The 26,889-nt window shown below is 47.3% G+C and overlaps 1 protein-coding gene across 2 annotated transcripts; it reads left to right on the forward strand.

Annotated features, from left to right (window-relative positions):
* Window positions 1-459: 459 nt before the first annotated feature.
* Window positions 460-26,869, forward strand: FOXK2 (forkhead box K2). 2 transcript variants are annotated; one of them, XM_024760755.1, is made up of 8 exons: window positions 460-654; window positions 3,314-3,461; window positions 6,994-7,140; window positions 12,532-12,725; window positions 13,541-13,716; window positions 14,911-15,207; window positions 15,429-15,638; window positions 26,531-26,869. In XM_024760755.1, exons 1-8 carry the CDS (start codon window positions 608-610, stop codon window positions 26,725-26,727), a joined length of 1,416 nt encoding a protein of 471 aa, XP_024616523.1. In that variant the 5' UTR covers window positions 460-607; the 3' UTR covers window positions 26,728-26,869. The 2 variants fall into 2 exon arrangements, with proteins under 2 accessions (XP_024616523.1, XP_024616524.1); XM_024760756.1 differs by having other exon boundaries at window positions 26,534-26,869.
* Window positions 26,870-26,889: the final 20 nt, after the last annotated feature.

Genomic DNA, 26,889 nt, shown 5'->3' on the forward strand with positions numbered 1-26,889 from the left:
CAGGTGAGGGGCATGCCTGGGGCACCTCCTCCTTGCGATGGGACCTTCCATGCACTGCGGGGTTAGCAGCATTCCTGCCTGGCCTCCACCTACTCAGTGCCAAGAGCACATCTCCAGATCCCAAGCCTGTCTCCAGACCCTTACCCAGTGTAGATTAAGTGGTATGTGAGTCTTTTTTGAGTCTCCTCTCCCGGTTTTTTTTTTTTTCCTGTTGAGCTGGTCTAAGTGATGTTTTTGCTTACTAGTGTTTTTAAATCATGTGATGCCTCCTTTGTGTTTCCCTCATTAATCGACTTGTAACATGTGAGGTGAACTTGAAGTGGGCTTCTCTCCGACTCTTCCACGCAAGTCGAGGCTCCAGTATGTTTGGGGACACTCGGGCTCTGCGACCTGTTGTGGATGGGGCATCCTGCCCACCGATCGGCAGATGGGCGCTGACAGTTGGCTTTTCTTTTTTAGGTGCACGTTCAGGTTCCCGAGCACAAACATCAAGATCACATTCACTGCCCTGTCCAGCGAGAAGAGGGAGAAACAGGAAGCGCCCGAGTCCCCCGTGAAGCCCGTGCAGGCTCACATCTCGCCGCTGACCATCAACATTCCAGACACCATGGCCCACCTCATCAGCCCCCTCCCCTCCCCCACAGGAACCATCAGGTACACAGCAGCTTCCATGGTAGACGGGGTCACCGTGGGGTCAGGGTGTGCATGTGCCAAGGTGGACATGACCCTGTCCAAATTTCAGTCCTTGCCTCTTGCGTGGGACATTCAGAAGCCATTGTACGTCACAGTAGTGGGCAGCAGCGCACGGCAACGTCTTCTTCCTTCCCTGGTGCTGACCTACATGGAGAGGGAGATGTGGAGGGCACTTAAAATATTGTTTAGTTTCTGAGCACTGTTTGCTCTTAGTTTCCTGCATATGAAACACAGTCCACAAATGTTCCTTGTTTTCACTTGTGGATTCTTTTATTTGAGTGTAAGTTTAAAGGATAGATGATCTGTCTTATTGGTCTAAAGTGTGAGGTGGGTTTTCAGTTGCATTTTGAGTTTTTTGGTTTCCTACAATTTCATGCAAATTCTGATGACTTACACTTTGGATTACTGAGTTTGACCACAGTGAGGTGACAAACTTTTGTTTGTCCTGATGTCCTAAGAGAGACTGGGAGCCTCAGGAAGTGGAGGATGGTGCCTTCAAGGCGTGCTCTCCACTGCATAACCCGCGCTTTCAGGGGGCAGTAGCTGAGGGTCAGGTCAGGAATTGCCTGGGACCAGCAGGCGTGACCCTGTCCTAGAGTCAGATGGTCGGTCCTGCTGTGTTCTGTTGGGTCTTAGAAGAGTGAAGTATGTATTCAGGCATCTTCTTCCATGTGAGTCATGTTAGACTTAGGTGCAAAAGGAACACATTTACTTCTCTTGAGAGCCAAGCTCCTACTGTCCAGGTGTGTCCGCAGGGCATGGCTGGCAGGCAGAGAAGGCCTTGCCTCGTCCACTGGGACTGACCCCTACATGTAACAGAGCAAGGAGGGCACAGAGGGAACACGGGCAGCTCTGGGTTGTAGCTTTCAGTCGGACACTTCTGTTTCTTATCTTAAAAACCAGCATGGACAGAAAGGTATCCTTCTGGAAAGGCCTGGAAGGAGTGTCGGGTAGACTCCGGCTGTACCCTTGCTTGGTGATATGTGAGTGCAGCTGCTCTTGGGCCCCTTCTCTGCCCCCTGCCACGGCTGCTCTGCTGGGGATGCTGCCTCTGTCTCTCCCACTTGGTTGAATTAGTCTGTGTGTGACTAGATGGACCAGGTGCACTACCTGTGCACCAGGTGAGTGTGGCAGTGGGTAGGCAGAAGTCAGCAGCCGGTGGCCCGATTTTTATTCAGCACCGTATGAAAAGTGCACAGAATTCACAGAGGAAGAGGAGAAAGCCCGTGTTTACCCACGTGGGACAACGGCCCACAGTGGAAGCAGCAGCCTTAGGGTCAGATCACTGACACACTGCCTGGCCATGTGGAGACAGAAGTTCTGTGGGCGCTCAGGGAACTGGAGGTGGTTGGAAACTTTAGGGATTGGGTCAGGAGCTGATGCAGTCTCTCCTCACCCCCTGCCCCATCTTCATCCTGTTTTCCTTGCTCATCCCCTCTCCATACCCCACCGCCAGCACTGAGCAGCAGAGCACACCCCCGTTGAGACAGCTCACGGTGGTGGAGCCCACCACCACCCAGCCAGTGGGGCCACTCACCACATTGGCCCTTCATTTATGTTAGCTAGTTTTAAATCATAAAGCAGGAGTTCCAAGAGTGTGGTCCTGCCGTCTGTCTTGTTCCTCTCTCCCCAGTGCTTTAAGAGTTGTTCCTGGCATGCGGTAAACACTTGTTTCGTGGGTGGGTGCATGTTCATGGTAGCGAGTCCAGTAGTGTTCGGGGGTGCCAGGTAATAGTGTGTTGTTCCACCTCCTGGGCCCCTCCTTTCCAGTTCAGTTTTTTGGAGGTAACTACTGTTTCTTAGGTATTTTTTCCAGAAATTTTCTATACATTTGCAATACTTGACTTTTTTTAATCCAAAACATAAATGAGATCTAACCATACATACTGTTCTATAACTTACTGGATTTTTAAAACAGTCTTATCTTGGCATCCTTCCATTTCAGTAGCTTGTTCTCTTTTGTAAAGTATAATACTGTACAGAAAAGGGAGAGTAAGTTAAATACATAATTTGGTGAATTATCACAAGTGAATGTGGCTCTTAATCAGCAGAGATCAAGAATCAGAACATTCTCAGCATCATGGCCAAGCCCTACCTTGTGAAAAAAAAAAGTGCATGTTTGAAAACAGGTTCCTGTTTCTGATTTCTGGGTGTTCCCTGTGAGCCCGTCACAGCCTGTGTGTCTGTATCCACGGCCTCCTCCCCTCTTTGTGCGTCCTGTCTTCAGCCTCGCTGCTGTCCCCCTCTCTTCAGACTCCCCCTGACCTTTCCGGTGTAGCTGGAAGCCATGGCCTTTGTTGCAGCCTGTCCTCAGCTCCCTAGTGGGAGGGGGCGAGCAGAGCAGTGGTCTGTGTCCCTCTACCAGGCTGAACCCTGGAGCCATCATGCATGGTTCTGTGTCTTTGGTAAGTTCCTAAGATGACACATGTGGAAGCAAATACCTGATTTCTTAGGGTGATCTTAAATTTCACAGAGTTAATGAGTCCATTTTTCCATGGAAAATGCTGAAGTTCTCTTACTTTTAAAATTTGTTTTCCTTGAAATAAGAGTCAGTTACTGAAACACAGTGTGATGTACGTTTTACCATAGACTAATAGGAGCAACCTTTTCTCGCCCACAGTGCTGCGAATTCCTGTCCATCCAGCCCCCGGGGAGCAGGGTCTTCAGGGTACAAAATGGGCCGTGTGATACCATCTGACCTCAATTTAATGGCCGACAACTCACAGCCAGAAAATGAGAAGGAAGCTTCAGGTGGAGACAGCCCAAAGGTAAATGTTTTATAGCCTCGAAACAGAACCCAGGGCCTGTTGGGGAGCCAGCTGTCCTCACTGCATTGCCTGCATGTCAAGGAACCCCCCCAGGGCCTTTTGAGAAGTGCACGTCTGCACGGATGTTGGGTCATTGCTGAGCATGTTCTCAGTGCTGGGCACTAGAGATGCATTCTTTTGGTCATTCAGCACTGGGCCCTCCTTGGTGGCAGCTATGGGCCCAGGTGCTGAGAGCTTGAACCCTTGGTCCTCACAAGGTCACTGCCTGGTGTCCTAGGAGACCACTCTTGGGATTTAGTCCTCCTGTCCCAGATGGTGAAGGTTGCACACACACATGTCTGAATGTACATGTGAACACATATGCACACAAACACACACTTTAGAGAGGACACATCAGTCCCCCTTTTGGATGGTAATTATTATTATTTTTTTTAATTTTATTTATTTAATTTATTTGGCTGCATCGGGTCTTGATTGTGGCATGTGGGATCTTCGTTGCGGCACGCAGGATCTTTCATTGTGGCACGCAGGCTGTTCGCTGCGGTGCGCAGGCTTCTCTCTAGTTGTGGAGCACAGGCTGCAGAGCGTGCAGGCTCAATAGTTGCGGCATGCCTGGGCTCAGTAGTTGTGGCGCTTTGGCTCAGTAGTTGCAGCATACAGGCTTAGTTAGTTGCTCTGCAGCATGTGGGATCTTAGTTCCCTGACCAGGGATCAAACCCACATGCCCTGCATTGGAAGGCGGATTCTTAACCTCTGGACCACCAGGGAAGTCCCTTGATGGTAATTATTGATGGCCCACAATAGGACCCTGCCTATTTCTATTCTTTGACCCAATAATACCCCTTCTAGGACTTCATTTAAGGGAAATGGACAAAAATCTCAAAACAAAAGTTCATATAAAACAGAAAATTGAAAGCAACCTAAATGCCCCTGAGGGAAGAATGATTAAGTAAGGGGATATTATGTGGCATAGTTACTGATATGGAAGTGCTCCTGATGTAATGCTACATGAAAAAATAAAACCAGGCATGGTATTACTTTATGTATTGATAAAATGTGGTATATTCGTGTCATAGGACGCGTCATAGCCATGGGAATGGATAAGCCGTGTCTGCGCACTGTCTCTCCACAGCAGCCAGGAGCCTCTTGCACAGGGTGCTGGGCAGGGGCAGACACAGAGGGGCACCCTCTGTTGGATTCCATTTTTGTCCATAGTCCATTTGCTTGTTTAAAACCAGGCAGAACTAAACTGTTTCAAGATGCATTCTTAGATGGTAAAACTCAAGTCACAGTAAGGTTATGATTAGTGTAAAATGTCAGGAGTAGTGGTGGCCTCTCTGGGAGGCAGCGGGGGACGAGGAAGCTACTGAGACGGGGGCTGTGTTCTCTCTTGACCCAGTGTTGGTTGTACTGTTGTTCACTTTACAAAAATTTGTTTTTACCTGATATGGATGTATTATGGGCTTTCCTGTCTGTGTTATGTTTTTCAATATAAAAAAGCTTTTTTAAAAAATTGAAATGTATAGAAGAAAGATAACAAGGACACACAGCAGCATAGGCACAGTGAGGAAGGCTTTGTACTCTCACCTGGTGTGGGCTCCAGCTCAGCCATTCCACTGTCCCTTTCCTGTAACTCAGCGTGAGCTCACTCAGGGGACAGACAGGGCAGAGCCTGGCCCAAGTGCTCAGGAAATATCAGCTATTTAAAAGTGGGTGCTGGGGACTTCCCTGGTGGTACAGTGGTTAAGAATCAGCCTGCTAGTGCAGGGGACACGGGTTCGAGCCCTGGTCCAGGAAGATCCCACATGCCGCGGAGCAAATAAGCCCGTGTGCCACAACTACTGAGCCTGCCCTCTAGAGCCCGCGAACCACAACTGCTGAGCCCGAGTGCCAGAACTACTGAAGCCCGTGCGCCTAGAGCCCGTGCTCCACAGCAAAGGGAAGCCACCGCGATGAGAGGCCCGCGCACTGCAACGAAGAGTAACCCCCACTCGCTGCAATTAGAGAGAGCCCGTGCGCAGCAGCAAAGACCCAGTGGAGCCATAAATAAATAAATGAATGAATAAGTGAATGAATGGATGGATGGGGTGCTAACGGACTTCCCTGGTGATCCTGTGGCTAAGACTCCCAATTCAGGGGGTCCGGCTTCGATCCCTGGTCAGGGGACTAGATCCCACATGCTGCAACTAATAAAAGATCCTGCATGACGCAGCTAAAGATCCCGCACGTCACGACGAAGATCCCACGGGCCACACCCACATGCCACAATTAAGGCCTGGTGCAGCCAAATAAATAAATATTTTAAAAAATAAAAAATGTAAATGAAAGTGGGGTGCTGGGATAACAGGTGGTTCAGCCTTCCAGTGCAGAGCACATGCCCACGGCCAGCTGTCAGGACTAAAGTTAGCCTTTAGTGAAGGTGAAGCCTGCATTCTGTTCTTTGGCACTTCACTTTCCTTCCTCACCCATCCTACAGTCCTCTGCTTGTCTGCCTATTTGTATTTATCTCTAAACAATATCTAAATTGTTCATTTCTAAACCTCATATAAGGAGTATCATCTTGAATGCTTTCTTTTGCAGCTTACTGTTTACATTCAGCGTTACGTTTTGTGGTTTCTCCGTTGATGTGTGTATTTCCCAGTTCACAGCAGAGGTGCACCGTCTCCCCAGTGGCTTTGTGCATGTGTATGGGGTTCTGAGTTGTCACAATGGCAAAGAGCCACTGGTGGCTTTGAGTGCGCTGGGACCAGGAATGCCAACATCCTGTGGTGTGCATGGCAGCCCTGCACACCTGAACGGTGCCTGCCCAGGTGCCTTGGGCCCCGGTGTGGGAACCCTGCGTCTGGCTTCTGGTGCTCTCCTCTGAGTGGGGTTTTCTTACAGGAGGAGCCTCTTGATGGACACTTGTTTCTGAGTGGTCCTCACTCTGGCGCTGGGGTGTTCAGCATTCTTGCCCCATCTCCTTGTGTGTATGAGGACCCCCACAGGGGCCTGAGAGAGGGTGGCTCACTCCACCCTTTGCCACCACTGTCCTGGCCCAGCTCTTCACTTGACTGCTAGAGCCACGTGATGGGCCTCTGGCATGGTTTAGTATGCATGCTGTGGACCCTGCTGAGGTGAGGCAGCTTTTCTCATTTTCTTATTCTTTCCATTTCTACCATTTGGACTTTTTCCTTATGTGGTTTTAATGTTCTTTTTTATGCTGCTGTACATGCATCCATTTGCTTCCTCCCAGTTTTCCGAATGCTTTCCCATCATATTGTATTACTTTTTCTTCTTCCCCCTGCCACGTGGCTTGTGGGATTTTAGTTCCCTGACCACAGATCAAACTTGGGCCCTCAGCAGTGAGAGTGCAGTGTCTTAGCCACTGGACTGCCGGGGAGTTCCTCCATCATATTAGATTACGTTTATAGGAAGGAAAGCCGAGCATTATCGTAGGGATGCTCAAAAGTGTCAAGAATCCTGAATTTTAGTAAATTTAGTAAAAATTTTGATAACTTCAGTACTTCTTTTTTTTTTAACTTAAACACAGGATGATTCAAAGCCACCTTATTCCTATGCACAATTAATCGTACAAGCAATTACGATGGCTCCTGATAAACAACTCACCCTAAATGGGATTTATACGCACATCACGAAAAACTATCCCTACTACAGGACTGCGGACAAGGGCTGGCAGGTAAATCCATTTCAGTTGTTATTAAATGTTTCTGTTACATGTCTTGTAGATGCTGGTTGGCAAATGAGAAGAGAATTGAGCTGCTGTGTATGTAGCTGGGGCACAGGTAGAATGAGATGAGTGAGGGCCTCCCGTGCCGAGAAAGGAAGAGGCCTGCTGTTGCCACGCTCTCTCTGACCTCCTTAGCGCAGAGTGGGAGGAATAGTGGTTCTAGAAGAAATCTCAGCACTGTTTCTTTCCCAGTGTGGAAAGGTGTGGATCGTTTGAGATGTTTCTCTTGGACCAGTGCAGTTCATGTGTCTGAAGTGAGGGAGAGTTAAAAATCCTGTCCATCCATTTACTTTGGCATTCTTCTGTCTTCCTTAGCTATACGTCTGCGGACATATGTAGCTTTTTGAAGTTTGCACAGAGATGGTTTTCAAACTGTTTTACTGAGGAACCCTTTCTTCAAAAGATAACCTCTTCCAGTTGGCCAGTGTACAAAACAGATGAACGCAGCGCTGCCCTGTTTCGGTTGTCTACCTGTACTTCCAGCCTATTCCTAGGCTGTCTGTGAATCCAGGCCTCCTCAGAGGACGCTCTGAAATTGGTGCATAGTATTTCCATTGTTTGGCTTTTTCATTTAGTTTAATTTTTAAACCTCTACATTGTGTATGTTTTCCCTTGTTCTGCGTGTCTGTGTTACGTGTTATGTGTGGCCATTTACTAGGTGTTTAGCAGGACCTCACTAATTCAGACAGTATGGGAAAGGGTAAATTTGAAGTATGGAATAGTAAAAGCATCACAACAGAGAGAAGAAACATACATTTACATATTTTGAATTTATTAAGTAACCAGGAATGGCTACAGAATTCCTTTGAGGCTTAATGAGTAAATGATCCTTTGAAAAATGCATCTGTTGAACCATAACCATAATCAAGTGATGTGGGTGGGGTGGGGGTGGGGGTAAGCCATTCTGTTTAATGGAGGGTAAAAACTTTTTTCTTCTACCTGCAGATGTATAAACATGTTGTAATAAAAAAGGGTTCCAGCCAAATCCTGACTATTTCCTCTGTAAGGGGTCTTTAGTCGTGTAAAGACTAAAGGTACAAAATGAGACCTAGCCTATCCTCCTGGCTTGGAGCATCTGTGCCCTGCCTGCCTTCCTGTTCACAGCAAGGTGGCATTTCGTATTTGGCCATGAGGGAAACAGTGGCTCGGGTGAACACTTCCGTATCCAGCTACCTGGCAGTTCTCTTAAGATGATGTACAATTAGGTCCCAGCAGTACTTACCGTATTTTAATCTGTAACAGTGAGCTTATGCTTCAAAGAAAATGAAAAACAAAAGAAGTGGAAGCAGGCGACAGTCTATATCCATGTCCATGTCACACAGCTCCCTGGGCACAGGCAGGTGAGATCTGTCACACAGTCCTGTCCAGGAGCTGTGTGTAGAATTCTGATGATTTGAAATGCCAGTGAGCTGGGTTGTAATGGGAGTGAGTGTTTCTGAAAAGCCTGGCCAGACTTTCGGTGGTGTGTTTCCCTTCTGGTCGTATTTCCCTGTGCTTTGTAGCATCCATTTACGAGAGAACTGATTCCGTGCATCACAGGGTTTTCTTGCTGAAGAAGGCTAGAGGCTGAAGGGCGACCTCCTCCTGGCCTCGGGGTCCTGGGGAGTGAGTCAGTCAGGAGGGGCCGTGATCACAGAGAGGCGAGGCCTGCAGAGGTGACCCCTGAGTACTCGGATTGCTGCTGGCTCCTGAAGTGACTTCACAGCCCACTTAGAACTGAGAGTTATAAACACCCTCTTTACTGAACTGTCATTAACGCTTGTTTTTTATTCAAACATCTTCTTTTCTGTCCAGATAAAGGTTCGTAAGGGTGACTGCGCCTCTTGCCTGTGTAAGGCTGTTCCTGGGACATTTCACACCTCCTGCTCCAGCTATTTTAGCGAGAAAGGGCTCTCTTGCTCCAGCCCTCCTTTAATTCATGGATATGCACTCAAATTCCTGTCCTCAGCAGTCCTTGCTCTCCCCAGCATGCCCGCATGTGTCCTTTTCTGTCATGGGACTCTCTGAGCTGCCCATCCTCAGGGACTGCACTTACAGACTCTACACGGAAGGCTCATTCCCATTCCCTCTCTCCTGGCTGAAAACAAAAAGCTTTCTATTTTGCAACCTTGTTTCATAAAAGACCCATATCCTTTTTCTTTTGAGAAAAAAACCACAAATAACTGTCAACCAAAACAGCCCATTTTTCAAGTGTGGATTTGCAGACTGCATCCTGCCCTCCCCAGTGGGGCAGGGGAGATGGCAGTGCCATGCTTCTCGAAGCTCAGGTCCCGGTGATTGAGCCCCTTGCTCTGCCTCAGTTCCTGAGATGACGCCTGTGGACACTTCCCACCATGCCAGTTCGGAGCACTTAATGGAAATCCATGGCTCCTTTCAGACTTACTTTTGGTATTTTGCAGTCTACCCATGCCAAAACTTTTTGATTAATCCGGAGCAAATTTGAGTATAAAGCAAGATGGTCTGAGTAACACTAGCTGGAAAGATGGCATCTCTTTTGGTTGCATACTTATGCCAAAATGTTTTACTTTGTTATGACTTATAATTTTACCCTGCTCAGAATTGAGGTATTTGTTGTGACTGAAAAGTTTGAGAATTCTGGAGCTCTTGGCCTCTGAAAGGACCAGAGCTGGTTTCTGAAAGTAGAGGGAGTGACTTGTGCTCACCCGCACCCTGCACACTGGACTCTCCTCTGGAAGGTCCTTCCCTTACATTTCTTTACAAGTCCTTACTATGCTGAATACACACTGGCAAATGCTCAGTGCTGAGTGGGACTAACAGACACAAACTGCCCATGAGAAGTGTAGGTTATGGGCAGGAAGGCTGGAGGCGCTCAGGGAGGACAGCACAGAGCAGGCACGAGTGACCAGCTCTGCGCCTTTCCCCTTTGTCAGTTGGGTTCTGGGAAGCAGCCCAGAATTTGGGGGAGAATTTGGGGGAAAGAGAGTGCACACAGTATTGCAGATCCTTTTCTTCGTATTTAGTTTTAAATAATAACCTGCCTTCTCTCTGAACACTTTAAAATAATTTGAGTCACTGGAATTGAATCAGTGTGGTTTAAATGTATATAGCTTGGTTTGATCAAATTACAAAGGCCTTAAATTACCTTAGAAATACAATTATTTATTCTATCTGTGTATACATTAAATATCTCTTAAAGTGACCAGCTCTGCGCCTTTCCCTTTGTCAGTTGGGTTCTGGGAAGCAGCCCCTACTGGGGAGAATTTGGGGGAAAGAGAGTGCACACAGTATTGCAGATCCTTTTCTTCGTATTTAGTTTTAAATAATAACCTGCCTTCTCTCTGAACACTTTAAAATAATTTGAGTCACTGGAATTGAATCAGTGTGGTTTAAATGTATATAGCTTGGTTTGATCAAATTACAAAGGCCTTAAATTACCTTAGAAATACAATTATTTATTCTATCTGTGTATACATTAAATATCTCTTATTTACCTCTTCATGTTTTCTAGAGTCTTGTTGGCTGGAGAATCACAGGTGACCAGTAATTGGGCTCATTTGTCTGTGAGATTGTTGTCAGAGCGCAGAGGAAGTTAGACTCTCTTTTGATGGTGCAGACTGGGTTCTGTTACATTTTCAGAACAGAAAATAGCAACTCCCTGACCTGAGGACTTAACTGTACAGTTTGTCCGTGGTGTGAGGGTTAACGGAGCAGCTGTATTGCTGATCCTGGTCCTGACCTTTGTCAGTGGGTAGAAATCCTAGTGCCCACTCCCCTGAAGTAGCACTTCCTGCCTCCAGATTCCCACTGTGCTGACCTCCCTTTCTCCTCCTAACAACATGCATGTGAACCTACTTCACCTCAGTCAGTGCAGTTCCAGCCTTCACTTGAGGCTCGGCACCTCCCTTGTCACGTGTCACCTAGCACTGTGCCTTAGTGGTCACTTCTGAGCTCTCATCTGGGTGCCGGCCTCCCATGGTACAGTCAGGAACTCAGGACCCTCACCCACAGTTCACAGTGAGAGTGTCCTCCAGTGTCATGATCTGGGCTGGCTTTTCTCAGTGTTTTTTCTTAGAATCTGCCTTCTACTCCACACTCGAAAGGTCTGAATGCAGATGGGGAAGGATTGCCTTCTCTGTCTTGATGGGGCCACCAATAACAGATTCGATTTTCTGGAGGGATTGGTAGGTGTTGGTTGGTTATCAGCCAAACCCTATGATAAAACGTCATAGCAAGTATCTGTGGTTCTGCATATATTCTAGATCTAATATACTACATCTACTTCTAAACAATCTCACAAATCACAGACATAGCTTAGCCTGTCGCTTCATGTTGCCAATGAGGTGACCGACATCCATGGGCATTGGTGGTTCGTCACGGCCTGTGACTGGTCTGGTTCTTGAATGGTCCCTTAGATTGGTTGTAAAGTAGTATTTGACATGTTTTGATTTCTGAGCCACCTCTGGGAATTCAGAATTTCAGGTCGTGACTAGCAGTTCTATTAGAAAGTTAGTTGGAGAACTTAGAAATGATTTTTGGATAGCCAGAATTTTAGTTTGGGTTGAAACTTTATTAATTTTAAATTTAAGCATTAATGTAAATGCCGAAAGGATCTGAATGCAGGACTTCCATCCAGCTTTTCCTGACCTTTCGTAGGTCTCAGATTTCGGTGCATCAGGGAGCTGTCCTCAAATCACGTGTAAACTGTGAGCTGAGCTTTTTGTAATAGAAAGAAGAATGGACTTAGGAATTGAGGAAAATCTTCTCCATGTGTCTCACAATATTATTTTGAGAATCAAAGTATATAGAAGTTCTTTTACGGGAGGACGGTGTCAATAATATTTCTCAAACTTTGGCTCATTTTTTCTTCTTTGCTGGTTTGCCAAATACTTTATGCTGGATTAATTCATTTTAAAGGCTGTGACAGTTTCTATAAGCTAATTTTGTGCTCAAAAAAGTATTTTAAAGGAATAGTGGATCTCAGCGCTGTCCTTCTCCAAACAGGGAGAGGTCACAGTGATAGCCCTTGATTTCCTACCTGGTAAAAAGGTGGAAGTTGACGTTTTTCCTGTTGGAAATAGCCTCTTTCTGTGTGGTGTAGATTTCTCACCCCTTCCCCATTCCCCAGTTCCCTTCCTTGCCTCCTGGTGCCCATCCTGCCATGCTGTTCACAGTGCCCTGTGTCCTTGTGTCTTTTCCTCTGTAGAAGCCACGTCGCAGCCTCTGAGTAGTCACACCCCGCAGCTCCTCCTTCACTTTGGGGAGGGCCGGTTCCTTCCAGCACAGAGCTGCAGGACCTTTGCAGGGCACTAAAACTGGGGCACATTTTTATTTCTCAGCAAAGAAATATATGAATTCTACGTATTTTTTTATGTTTCATAGAATTCAATTCGCCACAATCTCTCTCTGAATCGTTATTTCATCAAAGTACCACGTTCCCAGGAAGAACCAGGCAAAGGCTCATTCTGGAGGATAGACCCTGCCTCTGAAAGCAAATTAATAGAGCAGGCTTTTAGGAAAAGACGGCCTAGGGGCGTGCCTTGCTTTAGAACCCCTCTGGGACCGCTCTCGTCTAGGTAAGGAAAAAAGACAAACAAAAAGACCTCATTTAATGGTCAGTAAATTTACCTTTGATGTATTGGTAAATTTTCCTTTTGAAAATGAAGGAATTACCAAATGCATTATGATTAAATGTTGGGTTGGGGATTTGGAAAAAAAAAAAATGTTGGATGCCACCCATGTATTTTTGTTTCTAGTGGTCTGAAACAATTCAGATTATAAAGTTTTACTTAAACTTCATTCCTGTGTAACACTGCTGCGTTGAATGCATATTGTCAATACGATGAGTCGGCAATAGCACGATGCCACGTTGATGAATCATGTTTTTTCCTTTTTCTTGGATGTGAAAAGCTCTTTAAAGCTACATCTTAGCAGCTTAAACTCAAGATTGGTTTATACAGTGTTAATTGCCTGATTTTAAAATCCATATTTTTAGCTCCATTAGTAGATTTCTGTTTTTAAACAAAAAAAAGAAATGACTGTAATGTTAAGTCTTGAGCCCCAGCCGGCTCGCACGCTGCTGGCTCCTGCTGCCTGGCTGTGGATGGGAGCTGCTTAGGGAAGCAACCAGTCCCGCCCCATGCTGTGCGGCCTGTGCTGGGTGTGGAGCAGCGGCGCCCTGCATACAGTGGCTCTGTCACAGCCATGCCAGCCTCGCTAAGTGTCCATCTCAGGTCACAGGCATCACACCTAAAGTAAGACTTAAGGAACTGTAGTTGGTTGGCAGAAGACAAATGACACCTTTGTTTTTGCAAAATACGCCTGTTAAAACAAGGCAGCTTTATGAGTGCTTTACCTGTAAAAATCCACTGTCTTCTTTTTGATCATACAGAAGTGCCCCAGCCTCTCCCAATCATGCTGGAGTGCTGTCTGCTCACTCCAGTGGCGCCCAGACCCCTGAGAGCCTGTCGAGGGAAGGTTCACCAGCCCCTCTGGAGCCCGAGCCTGGTGCCTCACAGCCCAAACTCGCTGTCATCCAGGAGGCACGGTTTGCCCAGAGTGCACCAGGTGAGATGTGCAGAGGGCAAGTGTGGTGGGAGAGGGGTGGGTCAGATGAGCCTGTGAGCCAGTCTCATCAGAGAAGAAATAGCAAGAGGCCTTGGATCCTTTGCACCTTGTGCCTGATACTTTCTGCATAGTACCTGAATGTTATTTTATAGGCTCTGAAAAATTAATTGCACTGTGTTAAAAAAATCAGTCAGCTTTTATGACTCTGTGTGTAGGCGCCTGAAAAATTTTAGAATTAACCCGTTTCTTAGTTGCTTCATCATTCAAAAATCTATGAGAAAGATTCCCCTCGTAAAGAAATAGCATAAATTAGACGAAGTAGACATTAGCAGCAAAAAAAAATGTCTATTTAATGAATAGGTGAGCATTTCTCAGTGTACTTATAAAGTCGCGATGTAGAATAAAAATATGTGCCCTGGGGGATTAAAAAAAAAAGTGTGAAAATGTGTCCAGAGTAATTCTGTTATGGCTCCTAGTTGGTTGGCAAAATGTGCATTTTGGTATATTGGAATTCCTGGCCGTGCTGGCAACACCCCCTGCCAGCCCCCATTCCTGTTGCTGGAGTCCAAACGCCCAAATCAGAAAGAACAGAGACTGGCAGAGCTGCTGGCTGCCAGCTCTGTCTCCACACTTCCTGCTCCTCTGCACCCATCATAAGATGGAGACTTGATCTTGGGGAACATGGCCCCTGCTTCATGCTTCATGGGGCAGCTTCTTCCCATATCCTGTGACTTTGATCTTGGGGAACATGCCCCCTGCTTCACGCTTCATTGGGCAGCTTCTTCCCATATCCTGTGTTGAGGTTTTCTTTTTCATGATGAGAGAACTGTGGGAAGAGGTGTTGTAAGAAATCTGAACAGGCACTTCCCTGGTGGTCCAGTGGTTAAGACTCCATGCTTCCACTGCAGGGGACCTGGGTTCGATCCCTGGTCAGGGAGTACTGCGTACCGCATGGTGCAGCCAAAAAAAAAGAAAAGAAATGTGGACAAAGCAGAGATTGCCATTTTAGCAGTTAGATATACATTAAATATCCCCACTAAATATGTCATTTCTTTGATCATGAATGACTTTATTATTACCAGGCGAAAGGGGCCATGTCCTGTTTTCTTAAATCAGTCTGCATGTTGCTAGTAAGGGGTTGTAGTTAGTTGGTTTGGGATGTATGAACCTCACCCCCACTCCTGTCCTTGGTAGGCTCACCTCTGTCTAGTCAGCCCGTCTTAATCGCCGTGCAGCGACCACTGCCACCGACGATCAAGCCTGTTACCTACACTGTCGCCGCCCCTGTGACCACCTCGACCTCCCAGCAGCCCGTCGTGCAGACGGTTCACGTCGTCCACCAGATCCCAGCGGTGTCTGTCACCAGCGTGGCCGGACTGGCCCCGGCAAACACGTACACCGTCGCAGGACAGGCCGTGGTCACTCAGGCGGCCGTGCTGGCCCCCCCTAAGGCAGAGCCACAAGAGAATGGAGACCACAGAGAAGTAAAAGGTGAGCAGCGGAAGCAGTCACTTCGGGCAGCTTTTCAAGCTCTTAGAAACCCGCCAGCCTCATTCATCCTGACCCCCTTGCTAACATGTTATGTAATGTTGTGCTGGAGCAGGGCTGCTCGCCTCCTGGTTTCTTGTACTTCAAACTAGTGAGATTCTTGTAAGCTACCCAGTAATATTAGTTGGTGTCATTTTTTCTCTTTTCCTTTTCTTTGAATTTAGTGAAAGTAGAACCTATTCCTGCGATTAGCCATGCCACACTAGGTGCCGCTGGCCGGATCATTCAGACGTCACAGACCACCCCTGTCCAGACGGTCACCATAGTGCAGCAGGCACCTCTAGGTCAGCACCAGCTTCCAATAAAAACTGTAACACAAAACGGGACTCACGTGGTGCCAATCCCCGCTGCCGTCCACGGCCAGGTGAATAATGGTAAGCAGTGTCCTCCATGGGTTACTGGGTGCTAACAACTTGAGCAAAGGTCCTCTGCTGTCCTTTTATGAAGTGTGGTGTTCAAGGTTTTCATTCTGTTACAAGTTTAATTTTTTTGTCAGAAGAAATGTTTGCATTTCTAAACTACAGGAAACTGAATAGTGCTATAGGATACCGGGGAATTGGCTGTGGGAATTGGCTCCCATGTGATTCCCATTGGAGGAGCCATCTGAAGAGAGAAGCATTTCTAAATATAGTAAGTCCCCTACATATGAACAAGTTCCATTCCAAGAGCGCGTTCTTAAGTCCATTTTGCTCGTAAGTCCAACAAAGTTAGCCTAGGTACCCAACTAACACAATTGGCTGTATAGTACTGTACTGTAATAGGTTTATAATAACTTTTGATACATATAATACATAAAAAACAAGCAAACACAAAAAAATAAAACATGTTTAATCTCACAGTACAGTACCTTGAAAAGTACAGCAGTACCAGTACAACAGCTGGCATACAGGGGCTGGCATGGAGTGAACAGGCAAGAAACGTTACTGACTGGAGAAGGGAGAGGAGGTGGGAGGTGGTAGAGCTGAAGGATCGTCAGCAATAGGAGATGGAGGGCAAGCTGCAGTTTCACCCACGCCTGACATAGATGGAATGCACATTTGCATCTTGAAAGTTTGCAACTTGAAGGTTTGTATGTAGGGGACTTAACTTATCTAGAGAGATGAAAATACTCCCACCTTTTGTAGACATCTGGGTGTGGCCTAGAAGCAACCTGGGGGCTGTCCCAGCTGATCTGTCCAATGGTGGTGCCCTCCCCTGGGGCAGGGGTGTGCTTGAGAGTATCTGATGGTGGAAGGGGAGAATGCTGGTCTCCTGTTCTCTTTGCTCTGAAAGCCCTCTGGAGCCCCGTGCACATAGCTCCCACGGATGTTCTGACATGGACGAGCCTAAGGGAGCTTGGCTTTTAAACCAGAGGACAGAGAACCTTCTTCCACCCAGTCCTGTGGAGCAGTGTGAAGGGTAGGAGTCCAGCTGGCTGTTAAGTCAGCTCAGGAGTTTGGGCTCCTTGGAACTGGTGTTCAGACGTCTTTGCAGTGAGTCTTCACCCAGGCATGTGGAGTATGCTTGCTGTCCACACACGTGGGCTGTCGTGATTCAACTACAGGACTCCAAGCAGTAGAATCAGAAGCTACTGGCTCAAAGTAGCTCTCTGTGCTCAGAGAAAGTTTCTTGGAAAGAGGGTGGGGAACAGAAGGCTTAATAGTGTTGACCTCTGAATCCTTCCTTACTGAGCTATGATGGGACAGAGACCTGGGACAGACACCTCATGTGATTCCGCTTCCCCCTTGCTCCTCCCCAAATTTAATGGACGAATATTATCTGCAACCTTTTCTAGGGAAGACTAACCACTGAGTTTTTCGTTTTTAAGTAATAGGTAACATACCACTTGTGGGTAAATTGAGAAGTTTGCAACCAGTTGCCCGTTTAAAATGCTTTCTTCCTCAAGCCCGGTGTCTCCTAAGTAACTTAAGAGTTTTCCAGGCCTCATTCTCCTTTTCTTCATGAATAACCTGGTTGTCACAGGTGGTCCAGATGCGGCAAACCTGGTGGCCCTGTGTGCGGCTGTGAGCAAGTGGTGTCAAGAGGTGGACAGTCTGTTTCTGGCCAGAGCCGTCCTTCCCTGTCTTAAGCCATGGTGTAGGCTGTTGATTCCCAGATACCATGTGCCTTAATCACTCAAGGGCTCCCTCCCACAGTCCCCAACGGAGCAGGTCTGGCCTGGGACCCAAGAATGTACATTTCCCACATGTTCCAGACCTTCTGAGAACTGCTATGCAGGTCAGGGCCCTTTTATGGCCACCTGTCTAAAGAGTTTGAGAAACTGTGTATCCCTTTCACATATTTAAATTGGTGTCTAAAATTTTTCTTTATAAATTTAATAAGCAAGGAATTAAATTTCCCACTATTGAAAATACTGATGTTTTATTTTATAAAATTTTTTTTAATTTTTATTTTTGGCTGCACTGCACAGCTTGCAGGATCTTAGTTCCCCAACCAGGATTGAACCTGAGCCCTCAGCAGTGAAAGTGCGGAGTCCTAACCACTGGACCACCAGGGAATTCCCAATACTGATGTTTTAAACTAAAACTTATTCTTTTAAACGTGCTCCTGGCTCTGAATACTGCTCTGATTTGATGCCCCTTCTCACCCACATATCAGCACACAGACAAGCAGGCTCACCAATCCTCGTGGCTCAATCCCATGTCCCCCACAGATTTTGTGCTAGTGCCACATACTTTATGCTTAAATGTCATTTACTGAGTACATCTTTTCTTTGCAATAATAAAATGGAGAAATATTAAAGATTTAATCGTCTGTGACTATAAGGATTCACTTATCAATTGTTATAACTATAGAATTGATCAAAACCAAACTTATAATTCTTTAAAAATTATATTTGGGAATTCCCTGGTGGTCCAGTGGTTAGGACTCTGCATGCTTTCACTACCATGGACCCGGGTTCAATCCCTGGTCAGGGAACTAAGATCCTGCAAGCCACATGGCACAGCTAGATAGATAGGTAGTATTAAAGATGCATTTTTCAATATATCTGGGCTTTAAAGAAAACCACACAATTATTGTATCATATTGACAATCACTGCTGGGGGCAGTAGGCAAAGTGCTGGGTCAGCCCTGAGAAACCTTGTTCCCACTCAGAAGAAGGAAGGGTAGAAGAAATGCTAAAACTCCTTCCAGTTTTAGTCATCTTTTAGTGGGAATTATCTGTTAGTGGGAAATTTTATTGGTTCTCCTTGAACTTAGTCTCAACCTTTTACTTAGAAACCACTTGGTCTAGAAGAGGATTTAATGTCTAGTCAGTAGTAAGTCAGGTCCACAGTGCCAGTGTTCCACTCTTCCTTTGTTTCATGCTCCATCTTGACATTTGCATCCCCAAAAGCAGCCCAGTTGAGTGGGAGAGAGGCTGTTGAGAAAGGGGAGGAGGGAGGAGGTGGCGGATCAGCTTTTAGAAAGATTCCATGGGCAAGTGGAGACTCTGATGGTGGTTTTTTTTGAAAACTGCTGTTGGGTGTGATGTGGATGCTGTATGACCCAGCTGTGACCTCCCTTACCCTTGAAAGTCACTCTCAAGAAAGGGAAGCAGTGCCTAGTACTAATGAATTTTGAAAATCAGAAGCTTTGGTATTTTAAATTTTTATTACGGAAAATGACAAACTTTCTGAAAATTAATTCACAGCCAGCCTTGTTCCATATTCCTCACCCGTCCCATCTGCTCCCACCCAGATCCAGACATGTCATTCCCTGTTTTGGCATGCGTCTCTAAAGATAAGGACTCTCTTTTAGTATATAAGCACAATACCATTGTTATAGTTTTAAAAATCAACAGTAATTCTTTTAGTTAGTTTTTGGCTGCGCTGGATCTTCGTTGCTGTGCACGGGCTTTCTCTAGTTGTGGGAGCGGGGGCTACTCTTTGTTGCAGAGCACAGGCTCTAGGCACATGGGCTGCAGTAGTTGTGGCACACGGGCTTAGCAGTTGTGGCTCGTGGGCTCTAGAGTGCAGTTTCAGTAGTTGTGGCGCACGGGCTTAGTTGCTCCGCGACATGTGGGATCTTCCGAGACCCAGGCTCGAACCAGTGTCCCCTGCATTGGCAGGCGGATTCTTAACCACTGTGCCACCAGGGAAGTCGCAACAATAATTCTCTTATACCCAGTGTCTCCTTAGGGTTCGAATCATCTGTATTTTTTTAAATTGTGGTATTCAATAAAATACACATAATATAAAGTTTACCATTTTAAAGTATGTGCTTCAGTGGTATTAAGTACATTCACAGTATTTTGAAGCCATCACCTCTAACTAGTTGAAAAGCATTTTCATCACCCCAAAAGGAAATCTCACACTCATTAAGCAGTTACTCCCCATTCCCCACTTACCTCAGTCCCTGGTAACCACTAATGTACTTTACATCTCTGTGGATTTACCTGTACTGGATATTTCCTGTGAATGGAATCGTATGAATTGTGGCTCTTCTTAGCTGGCCTCTTAGCACAATGTTTTGAGGTTCATCCATGTTGTAGCATATGTACATCATTCCTTAGCTGAATATGTTTCCATTTTGTTTATTCATTCATCAGTTGATGGGCATTTTGGTGGTTTCCACCTTCTGGCTATTGGGAATATTGCTGCTATGACATTCATACACGTATTGGTTTGAGTCCTTGTTTTTGTTTCTTTTGGGTGTATACCTAGGAGTGAAATCACTGGGTTGTATGGTAATTCTCTCTTAATTGATTGAGTAGCCACCAAACTTTTCCTCAGCAGACACAACAATTTTCAATTCCATCCTCAATGATGTGCAAAGGTTCTGATTTGTCCACATCCTCACTTGGTATTTTCTTTTTTTTGATCATGGCCATCTTACTCTTAATTGTGGTTTTGATTTGCATTTTCTCCATGACTAATGGTGTTGAGCATCTTTTCATGTGCTTGTTGGTTATTTGTATAGCGTCTTTGAAGAAATGTCTAAATCCTTAGACTTTTTTTCTAAATTGGGTTGTTTGTTGTTGAGTTATAGGAGCTCTTTAGATATTCTGGATACTAGGTCCTGATCAGATACAGGTTTCCCCTGCTATCCAAAGTAGAGGGTTCCTGTGAAACCTAACAGATGCACAAAATGAGTCAAGGTAGAGCACAGACACTCAGAGACACAGTTCAGAGCTCTGGCGGCTTGATGCTGAGATGGAGTATGGTTCCTGGGGAGGAACTTGGCGATGTCACTCACTGCTCGGGCTGCTGCTGCCTCTCCAATGGCTCGCTGCAAAACACATGGTAAACGCTATTTTTGCTTTTTGCCTTTCTCCATAAAAGTGAAAATCCTCTTCAGATTTCTTTCCATTATCAAAAATGGGTACTAATGTAGGTCTTTCATAAAAGTGAAGTGGCATAAGGGAACTTTTGCAAAGGGGGGCGTGGGGGGATACCTGTATATGATTTGCAGATATTTTCTTCCATTCAGTGGGTTTGTCTTTTCACTTTCTTGATAGTGTCTTTAATGCACAAAAGTTTTTAATTTTGATGAAGTTTATTTTCCCTTTTGTTTCTTATGCTTTTGGTGTCGTATGTAAGAATTCATTGCCAGATCTGAGGTTATGAAGACTTACACTTAGACTCCTGTGTTTTCTTCTACTAAGAGTTTTATAGTTTAGCTCTTATGTTTAGGTCCTTGATGCATTTTGAGTTAATTTTTGTATATAATGTGAGGGCCCGGCTTCATTGTTTTGCACGTGGAGATCCAGTTGTCTCAGCACCACTTGTGGAAGAGACTGTTCTTTCCCCGTTGAACAGTCTTGGCTCCACTGTTGAAACTCTGTTGACCTCAGATGTATGCATTTATTTCTCTCAGTTCTATTTCATTGATTTTCGTGTCTACCCTTATGCCAACACCACACCGTTTTGACTACTGTAGCTGTGTAGGAAGTTTTGAAATCCGGAGGTGTGAGTCCACCGTCCTTTTTCAAGAATGTTCTGACTATTCTGGGTACCTTACAATTCCATGTGAATTTTAAGATCAGCTTTTCCATTTCTGAGGGAAAAAATGGGATTTTGATAGGGATTGCATTGAATCTGTAGATTACTTCGGGTAGTATTGCCATCTTAATGATATTAAGTTCTCTAATCCTTGAGCATGGAATGTCTTTCCATTATTTAGGTCTTTGATTTCTTCAATGTTTTATAGTTTTCAGTATATAAGTCTTGCAGTGTTTAAGTCTTGGTTAAAATTCTATTTTATTTCTTTTGAATGTTTTTCTAAATGGAATTCTTTTCATAATTTTCTTTTGAAATTGTTCATTGCTACTGTGTAGAAAATACAACTGATTTTTTTGCATGTTGATCTTGTACCCTGCAAGTTTGCTGAATTCAAAAACTAATACTAATTGATTGTATTGCTGTTTTTTTTTTTTTTTTTTTTTGCGGGGCCTCTCCCGTTGCGGAGCACAGGCTCCGGACGCTCAGGCTCAGCAGCCATGGCTCACGGGCCCAGCCACTCCGCGGCATGTGGGATCTTCCCGGACCAGTGCACGAACCCGTGTCCCCTGCATCGGCAGGTGGACTCTCAACCACTGAGCCACCAGGAAAGCCCTGATTGTGTTACTTTTTGATTAGAGGGTTTCCTTATGTCAATTTGTTAAGATTTTCTATATATAAAGATTATGTCATCTGCCAGTAGAGATAGTTTTACCTCCTTTCCCATTTGGATTCCTTTTATTCCCCTTTCCTGCCCAGCTGCCCTGGTAGGACTTTGAATGCAGTGTTGACTAGCAGTGGCAAAGCAGGCATCCTTGTCTTGTTCCTGATCTTGGGGGAAGCATCCAGTCTCTCACCATTGAAGCTGATTAACTGTGGGTTATCATACATGTTACTATGTTGAGGACTTTTCCTTTTATTCCTGGTTTGCTAAGTATTTTTATCATGAAAGGGTGTTGAATTTTGTCACATACTTTTTCTGTGTTAAGATGGTCGTGTGTTAAGATGGTCATTACTCCTTTAGTCTATTAAAAGTGTATTCCATTGGTTGAATCCAACATGCTCTGGCCACTTTTCAGCCTCTTCTGCACTGGACCACAGTTCTGGTCACAGGTACTCAGTCCATTTTTGTGGAGACTCTGCTACCCTAGACCTCCATCTTGTGGGGCAGTGGTCTCGGGAGGAAAGGTGTCTTTACCCTGCAGTCAGTGTCCTCGTATGACTAGCATTCCACCTGTTGTCCTAAATAGTCTCCCCTGTGCTCACAGGTATTATTCCTTCTCATAGAAAGTGGCCCCAGCCTCCAGCCTGTGTTGCCCTGGGGTCCAGGCCCTGCTAGGTGTTGAGGAGGTGAAAGGGTTTTGTGGGAGCCTTCTCCATCTGCCTGGTGGTGTGCTCTGTTGACTTACCCCAGCGTCCTTCGGGAACCACTTGCAGGTTGTGGTAGCAGCAGGCAGAGCGCCCGCCGGACCAGCACCGTCTTCCGCTGGCGCAAGGGGAGGAGCTGCTTGGACTTGGTGGGGCGTGTGGCCAGGTTAGCAGTGAGGCAGCGCCACCTCCTCTGGGGCATCATTCTGCGTCTGCATCTGCAACACGCGCCCCGTGTGAGGCTGCTGCTCTGCGGGACTCCTGGTAGGTGGTCCCATGCACTTGAGCCTGTATCCATGGATTCCATATTTGCAGATTTGTTGCAGATCACTGAAATTTACTTATAACTCCCAGATCAGTACTCATTGTATTGATTTCACAGTCCTTTGCGGGCTTGTGCAGAGCAGCAAAGTACTCGAGTTCAGCATGCTGGTTCCCAGCCGAGCACAACTCGGCAGCGCCCCCTCCTCCTCATTTCAGCTCCCATTGTGAACACGTGTTGTACTGTTTCTTAGGGCCACGTTTTTCATGTTTTGTAATTTTTGTTGGTGGTTTTGCTGTTTTTTTTTTTATAAAACTCTATATATATGTATGTATGGCTGCATTGGGTCTTCGTTGCTGCACGTGGGCTTTCTCTAGTTGTGGTGAGCGAGGGTTACTCTTCATTGTGGTGCACAGGCTTCTCGTTGTGGTGGCTTCTCTTGTTGCAGAGCCTGGGCTCTAAGTGCACGGGCTTCAGTAGTTGCATCATGTGGGCTCAGTAGTTGTGGCTTACGGGTTCTAGAGCACAGGCTCAGTAGTTGTGGCGCAGGGGCTTAGTTGCTCCGCAGCGTGTGGGATCTTCCTGGACCAGGGCTCGAACCCGTCCGTGTCCCCTGCATTGGCAGGTGGATTCTTAACCACTGCGCCACCAGGGAAGTCCTGGTTTTGCTGTTTAAAGTGGACTCGGAGCATGGTTCTGAAAAGACCTGGAGTGTTCTAGGCACAGAAGGCTGTGATGTGCCTTATGGAGAAAGTAGAGGCATGAGTTCAGTGTTGGATCATCCAACAGTATAGATTAAGTTGTCTTTAATCAAAAGCCACATAAAACAAGGTATGTGTTGATCAGTTGACAAGCCCTACCCCGTGTTTCCCCGGGGCAGCAGCTCAGCACCTGCCAGCTTGGTATCCCACCTGGTATGGCTCAGCTTTGGGCACTGATTCACTCACAGCCGTGTCAGGCATCTCTTAGGAGCAGTGGTGCTGGGCTATAGCAGGAAATGTGTCCATGCGTCATGCTTGGAGGGGAGTTGAGTCTCGCCTGAGTGGAGAGTGCATCCCAGGACACAGCCAGGAAACTGGGTAGGACAGCACATTGGCAGGGAGACCTGCAGGGCCAGGGGCTGCTGGTGTGGGAAGCGGGCAAGCTGGGGAACCAACGAGTGTGCCTAAGATGGGTATTTCAGGGACATTCACAGCCACAAGGAGGCTGGAGGCTTCAGGGGATCAGCCAGGAGGCCGTGCCACCATCCAGGTTGGAGCTGCTGGCCTCTGCCTGTGTACGCAGACAGTGCTATTAGATGGGTGGGGGGCGAGAGGGGTCAGGATGGTGCCTGGCGTCCCCTTGGAATGTGACCCTGGGGTTGAGTCACCCTCCTGCTGAGGCACCATGTGACTGAGGGCAGAGTACCCCCAACAGGAACATGTGTTCTCCCTGCTCTGTGCGCACCTGCGTGGCCTCTCGAGAGCGCCCCGGTGCAGCACATTGTCATAGCACGTTGTCAGAGCTGCCCTCTCACCCTTGGGAAAGGAAGCCCGTCTCCCCAGGAACGTGCGTTGAGCTCCAGTTACTGCCACCACGGGCATGAGGAGGGTACGGAAAGGAAAGCCTGGCATTTTGATGCCCGGTGTTCATGGGAAGTGGAGAGGTAGGGTGAGTCCAGCTGTGAGGTGGGCTCTTGGCCCTGGCTTCAGTCACAGTTGCACATGTGTGGTTCACTAGCATGGTTATGGCTGTGTTATTTCTTCAACGACTCCTCATCATTTTGGTCAGATATGGAGTCTTGGGCCGACACCGTGCTTGGGTGGTGTCCCACCTGCTCACTGTAGCCTGAGTGCCCCTTTGCACTCTTCCTGCTGAGATTTCTCCTCTGCCCACTCCTCAGTCTCCCTCACTGTCCTGGTCCTTTCCTTTTCTTTCTGTCACCTTTCTTAAGGGTTTGCAGTTCATGGTTAGCGGAAGACCCTGCTCAGCCTGGCCTAGGAACCACGCCATGCCTACTTGGGAATCTGGGACCCAGGCTCCACCCACATCCCTGCCTCCCGGACAGCAGGCCCTGCTCTCTGCTGCCCCGCCCCAGCACACCAGCCCCTTCTTCCAGTCACATCATTTTTCAGGCTTTGACCGTTTGCACTGATCTACCGTTAACTCCATTCTGCTCTGATTCTACAGCCACTACATCCTCCTGAAATAGCATTTATTCAAGCCAGAATTTTGTGGGGCATCTCCTAGACTAGCCAAGGCTCTGGGTCTCTGCCATGGACTGCAGCAGTGAAGTGTGTGTCCTGCTGGAAGAACCCAGGCTCCGTGGCAGTGCTGCCCCAGCACCACACATGCCCTATTCATGAAAGTGACACAGCAGTCGTTCTTGAGAGATGACACTGGAGGTGGTCAGAGGCCCCATGTTAACCAGGGTCCAGCTGCTGGTCCCTTTGTTCCCTAAAGGCATGGCCACGTGAAATTTTCCTACACAAAATCCTACTGGGACTTTCAATTGGAATGGTGTTGAATCTGGATATCAAAGTGGGGACACTGGCATCCTGGTAGTGTCAGAGCTCCCCTTTCTTTGACCTCAGTCTGTGTCCCGTGGCTTCCTGTCTCTCATTTTGTAGACCCTCCTTCCTCTCACTTAGCTTCAAGTTCCATTTCTTGAGAGGAAATTCTGTAATCCCCCTGTGCCAGCTAAAGCGGTATGTTAAATACCGAAAGTTATAAAGCTTGGCGTAAGCTCCTTCTACTTACAGCTCTTACACAGCACGCAGAGCAAACTGTCATGAGTTGCAGCAGCCGTAATGTCTACTAACATCAGTGTGGCGGGACAACACGCGTGTCACTGCTGGGACGCAGGCGTGCTCAGAAGACAGGGTCGCTGTTCCCAGCTCTTTGTGCACTTATCTTTCTCCATCTGGCCACCTGCTGCCATGGTCCTAAACCTCCCTCGGGGCATGAGGGCATGGGGTGGGAGGGCAGGGGTCTTCCTGGACAGGATGCTGCTTCTCCAGGTCACTGTGCATCCTCCAGCACACATCCCACCCCCCACTCACCCCCAACCCCTCTGAGTGGGATAGCTCCAGGCTCCTCCCAGCCCAGGCCTGCTTTCCCCCTTGGAGGAAGCAGCACTTCCAGGTGTGGGATGACCAGTTTGCCTGGTTGTGCAGAGCACGAGGCAGGTGAGATCAGAGGTGGTGGAGACCCTTGTGCCCAGTGAGAGCCCCATGAGGAGGAAGGAGACCCTTATGCCCAGTGAGAGCCCCATGAGGAGGAAGGAGACCCTTGTGCCCAGTGAGAGCCCCATGAGGAGGAAGGGCCCCTCTGTGATGAAGACTGGAGAGAAGAAGGGCTTGGGTGGAGGGGTGTGGGGAAGCCGGCCCAGGGCTCGCAGAGCTCCCTCCCTACAGGCTAGGCTCGGGAGAAGGTGTGTGGCTCAGATGCAGGCTTGGCTTGCTGCACCCTGATCCCCTTCTGGGTTTGGGGACTCTGCATCGGGGAGAAGCCAGCAGTGGCCCGTGGGCCAAAACAGCAAAGCTTGTCTGCTCTGTGCCCCACCTCTGCCTCAGTCCCTTTACCCCTCCTCTCGCTTCAGCAAGACAGCACACGACTGGAAGGAATAAACAGATGCCGGCTGTTCATAAAGAGACTCACTGTTCACGCAGTTAACGTGTGGTGGGGACGAGGGTCCATCCAGAAGCACGGGTGCTGACTCACTGTTTCTCCACAGCAGCGGCGAGTCCCTTGCACATGCTGGCAACACACGCCTCGGCGTCGGCCTCCCTGCCCACCAAGCGCCAGAACGGCGACCCGGCGGAGCAGCCAGAGCTAAAGCGGGTCAAGACAGAAGATGGCGAGGGCCTCGTCATCGCCCTGAGCATGGATGCGCCGCCGGCAGCCGTGCGAGAGAAGGGCGTCCAGAACTAGCGGCCGGGAGAGTGTTTCTCACTTTAACGTCAACTCTGTGGTGCCAAAAGGAGACACTGCCTCTCACCGACGCTCAGAGCGCGTTCCCTCGGTGGGTAGAGGGCCCTGCGGTTGGACTTCACCTCAGCACTGGAAACACAAACCCAGGTGGCCTTAAAACTC

The sequence above is a fragment of the Neophocaena asiaeorientalis genome, unplaced genomic scaffold (genome assembly GCF_003031525.2).
Source record: "Neophocaena asiaeorientalis asiaeorientalis breed wild unplaced genomic scaffold, Neophocaena_asiaeorientalis_V1.1 scaffold30, whole genome shotgun sequence".
Lineage (NCBI taxonomy): Eukaryota > Metazoa > Chordata > Mammalia > Artiodactyla > Phocoenidae > Neophocaena > Neophocaena asiaeorientalis.

Bases quoted from the DNA above. Each gene is read 5' to 3' on its own strand.
- FOXK2 (XM_024760755.1), top strand. From the start codon at position 608: ATGGCCCACCTCATCAGCCCCCTCCCCTCCCCCACAGGAACCATCAG. The intron at 655-3,313 runs GTACACAGCAGC...TCTCGCCCACAG, and splicing joins TCCCCCACAGGAACCATCAG to TGCTGCGAATTCCTGTCCAT. The intron at 15,208-15,428 runs GTGAGCAGCGGA...CTTTGAATTTAG, and splicing joins AGACCACAGAGAAGTAAAAG to TGAAAGTAGAACCTATTCCT.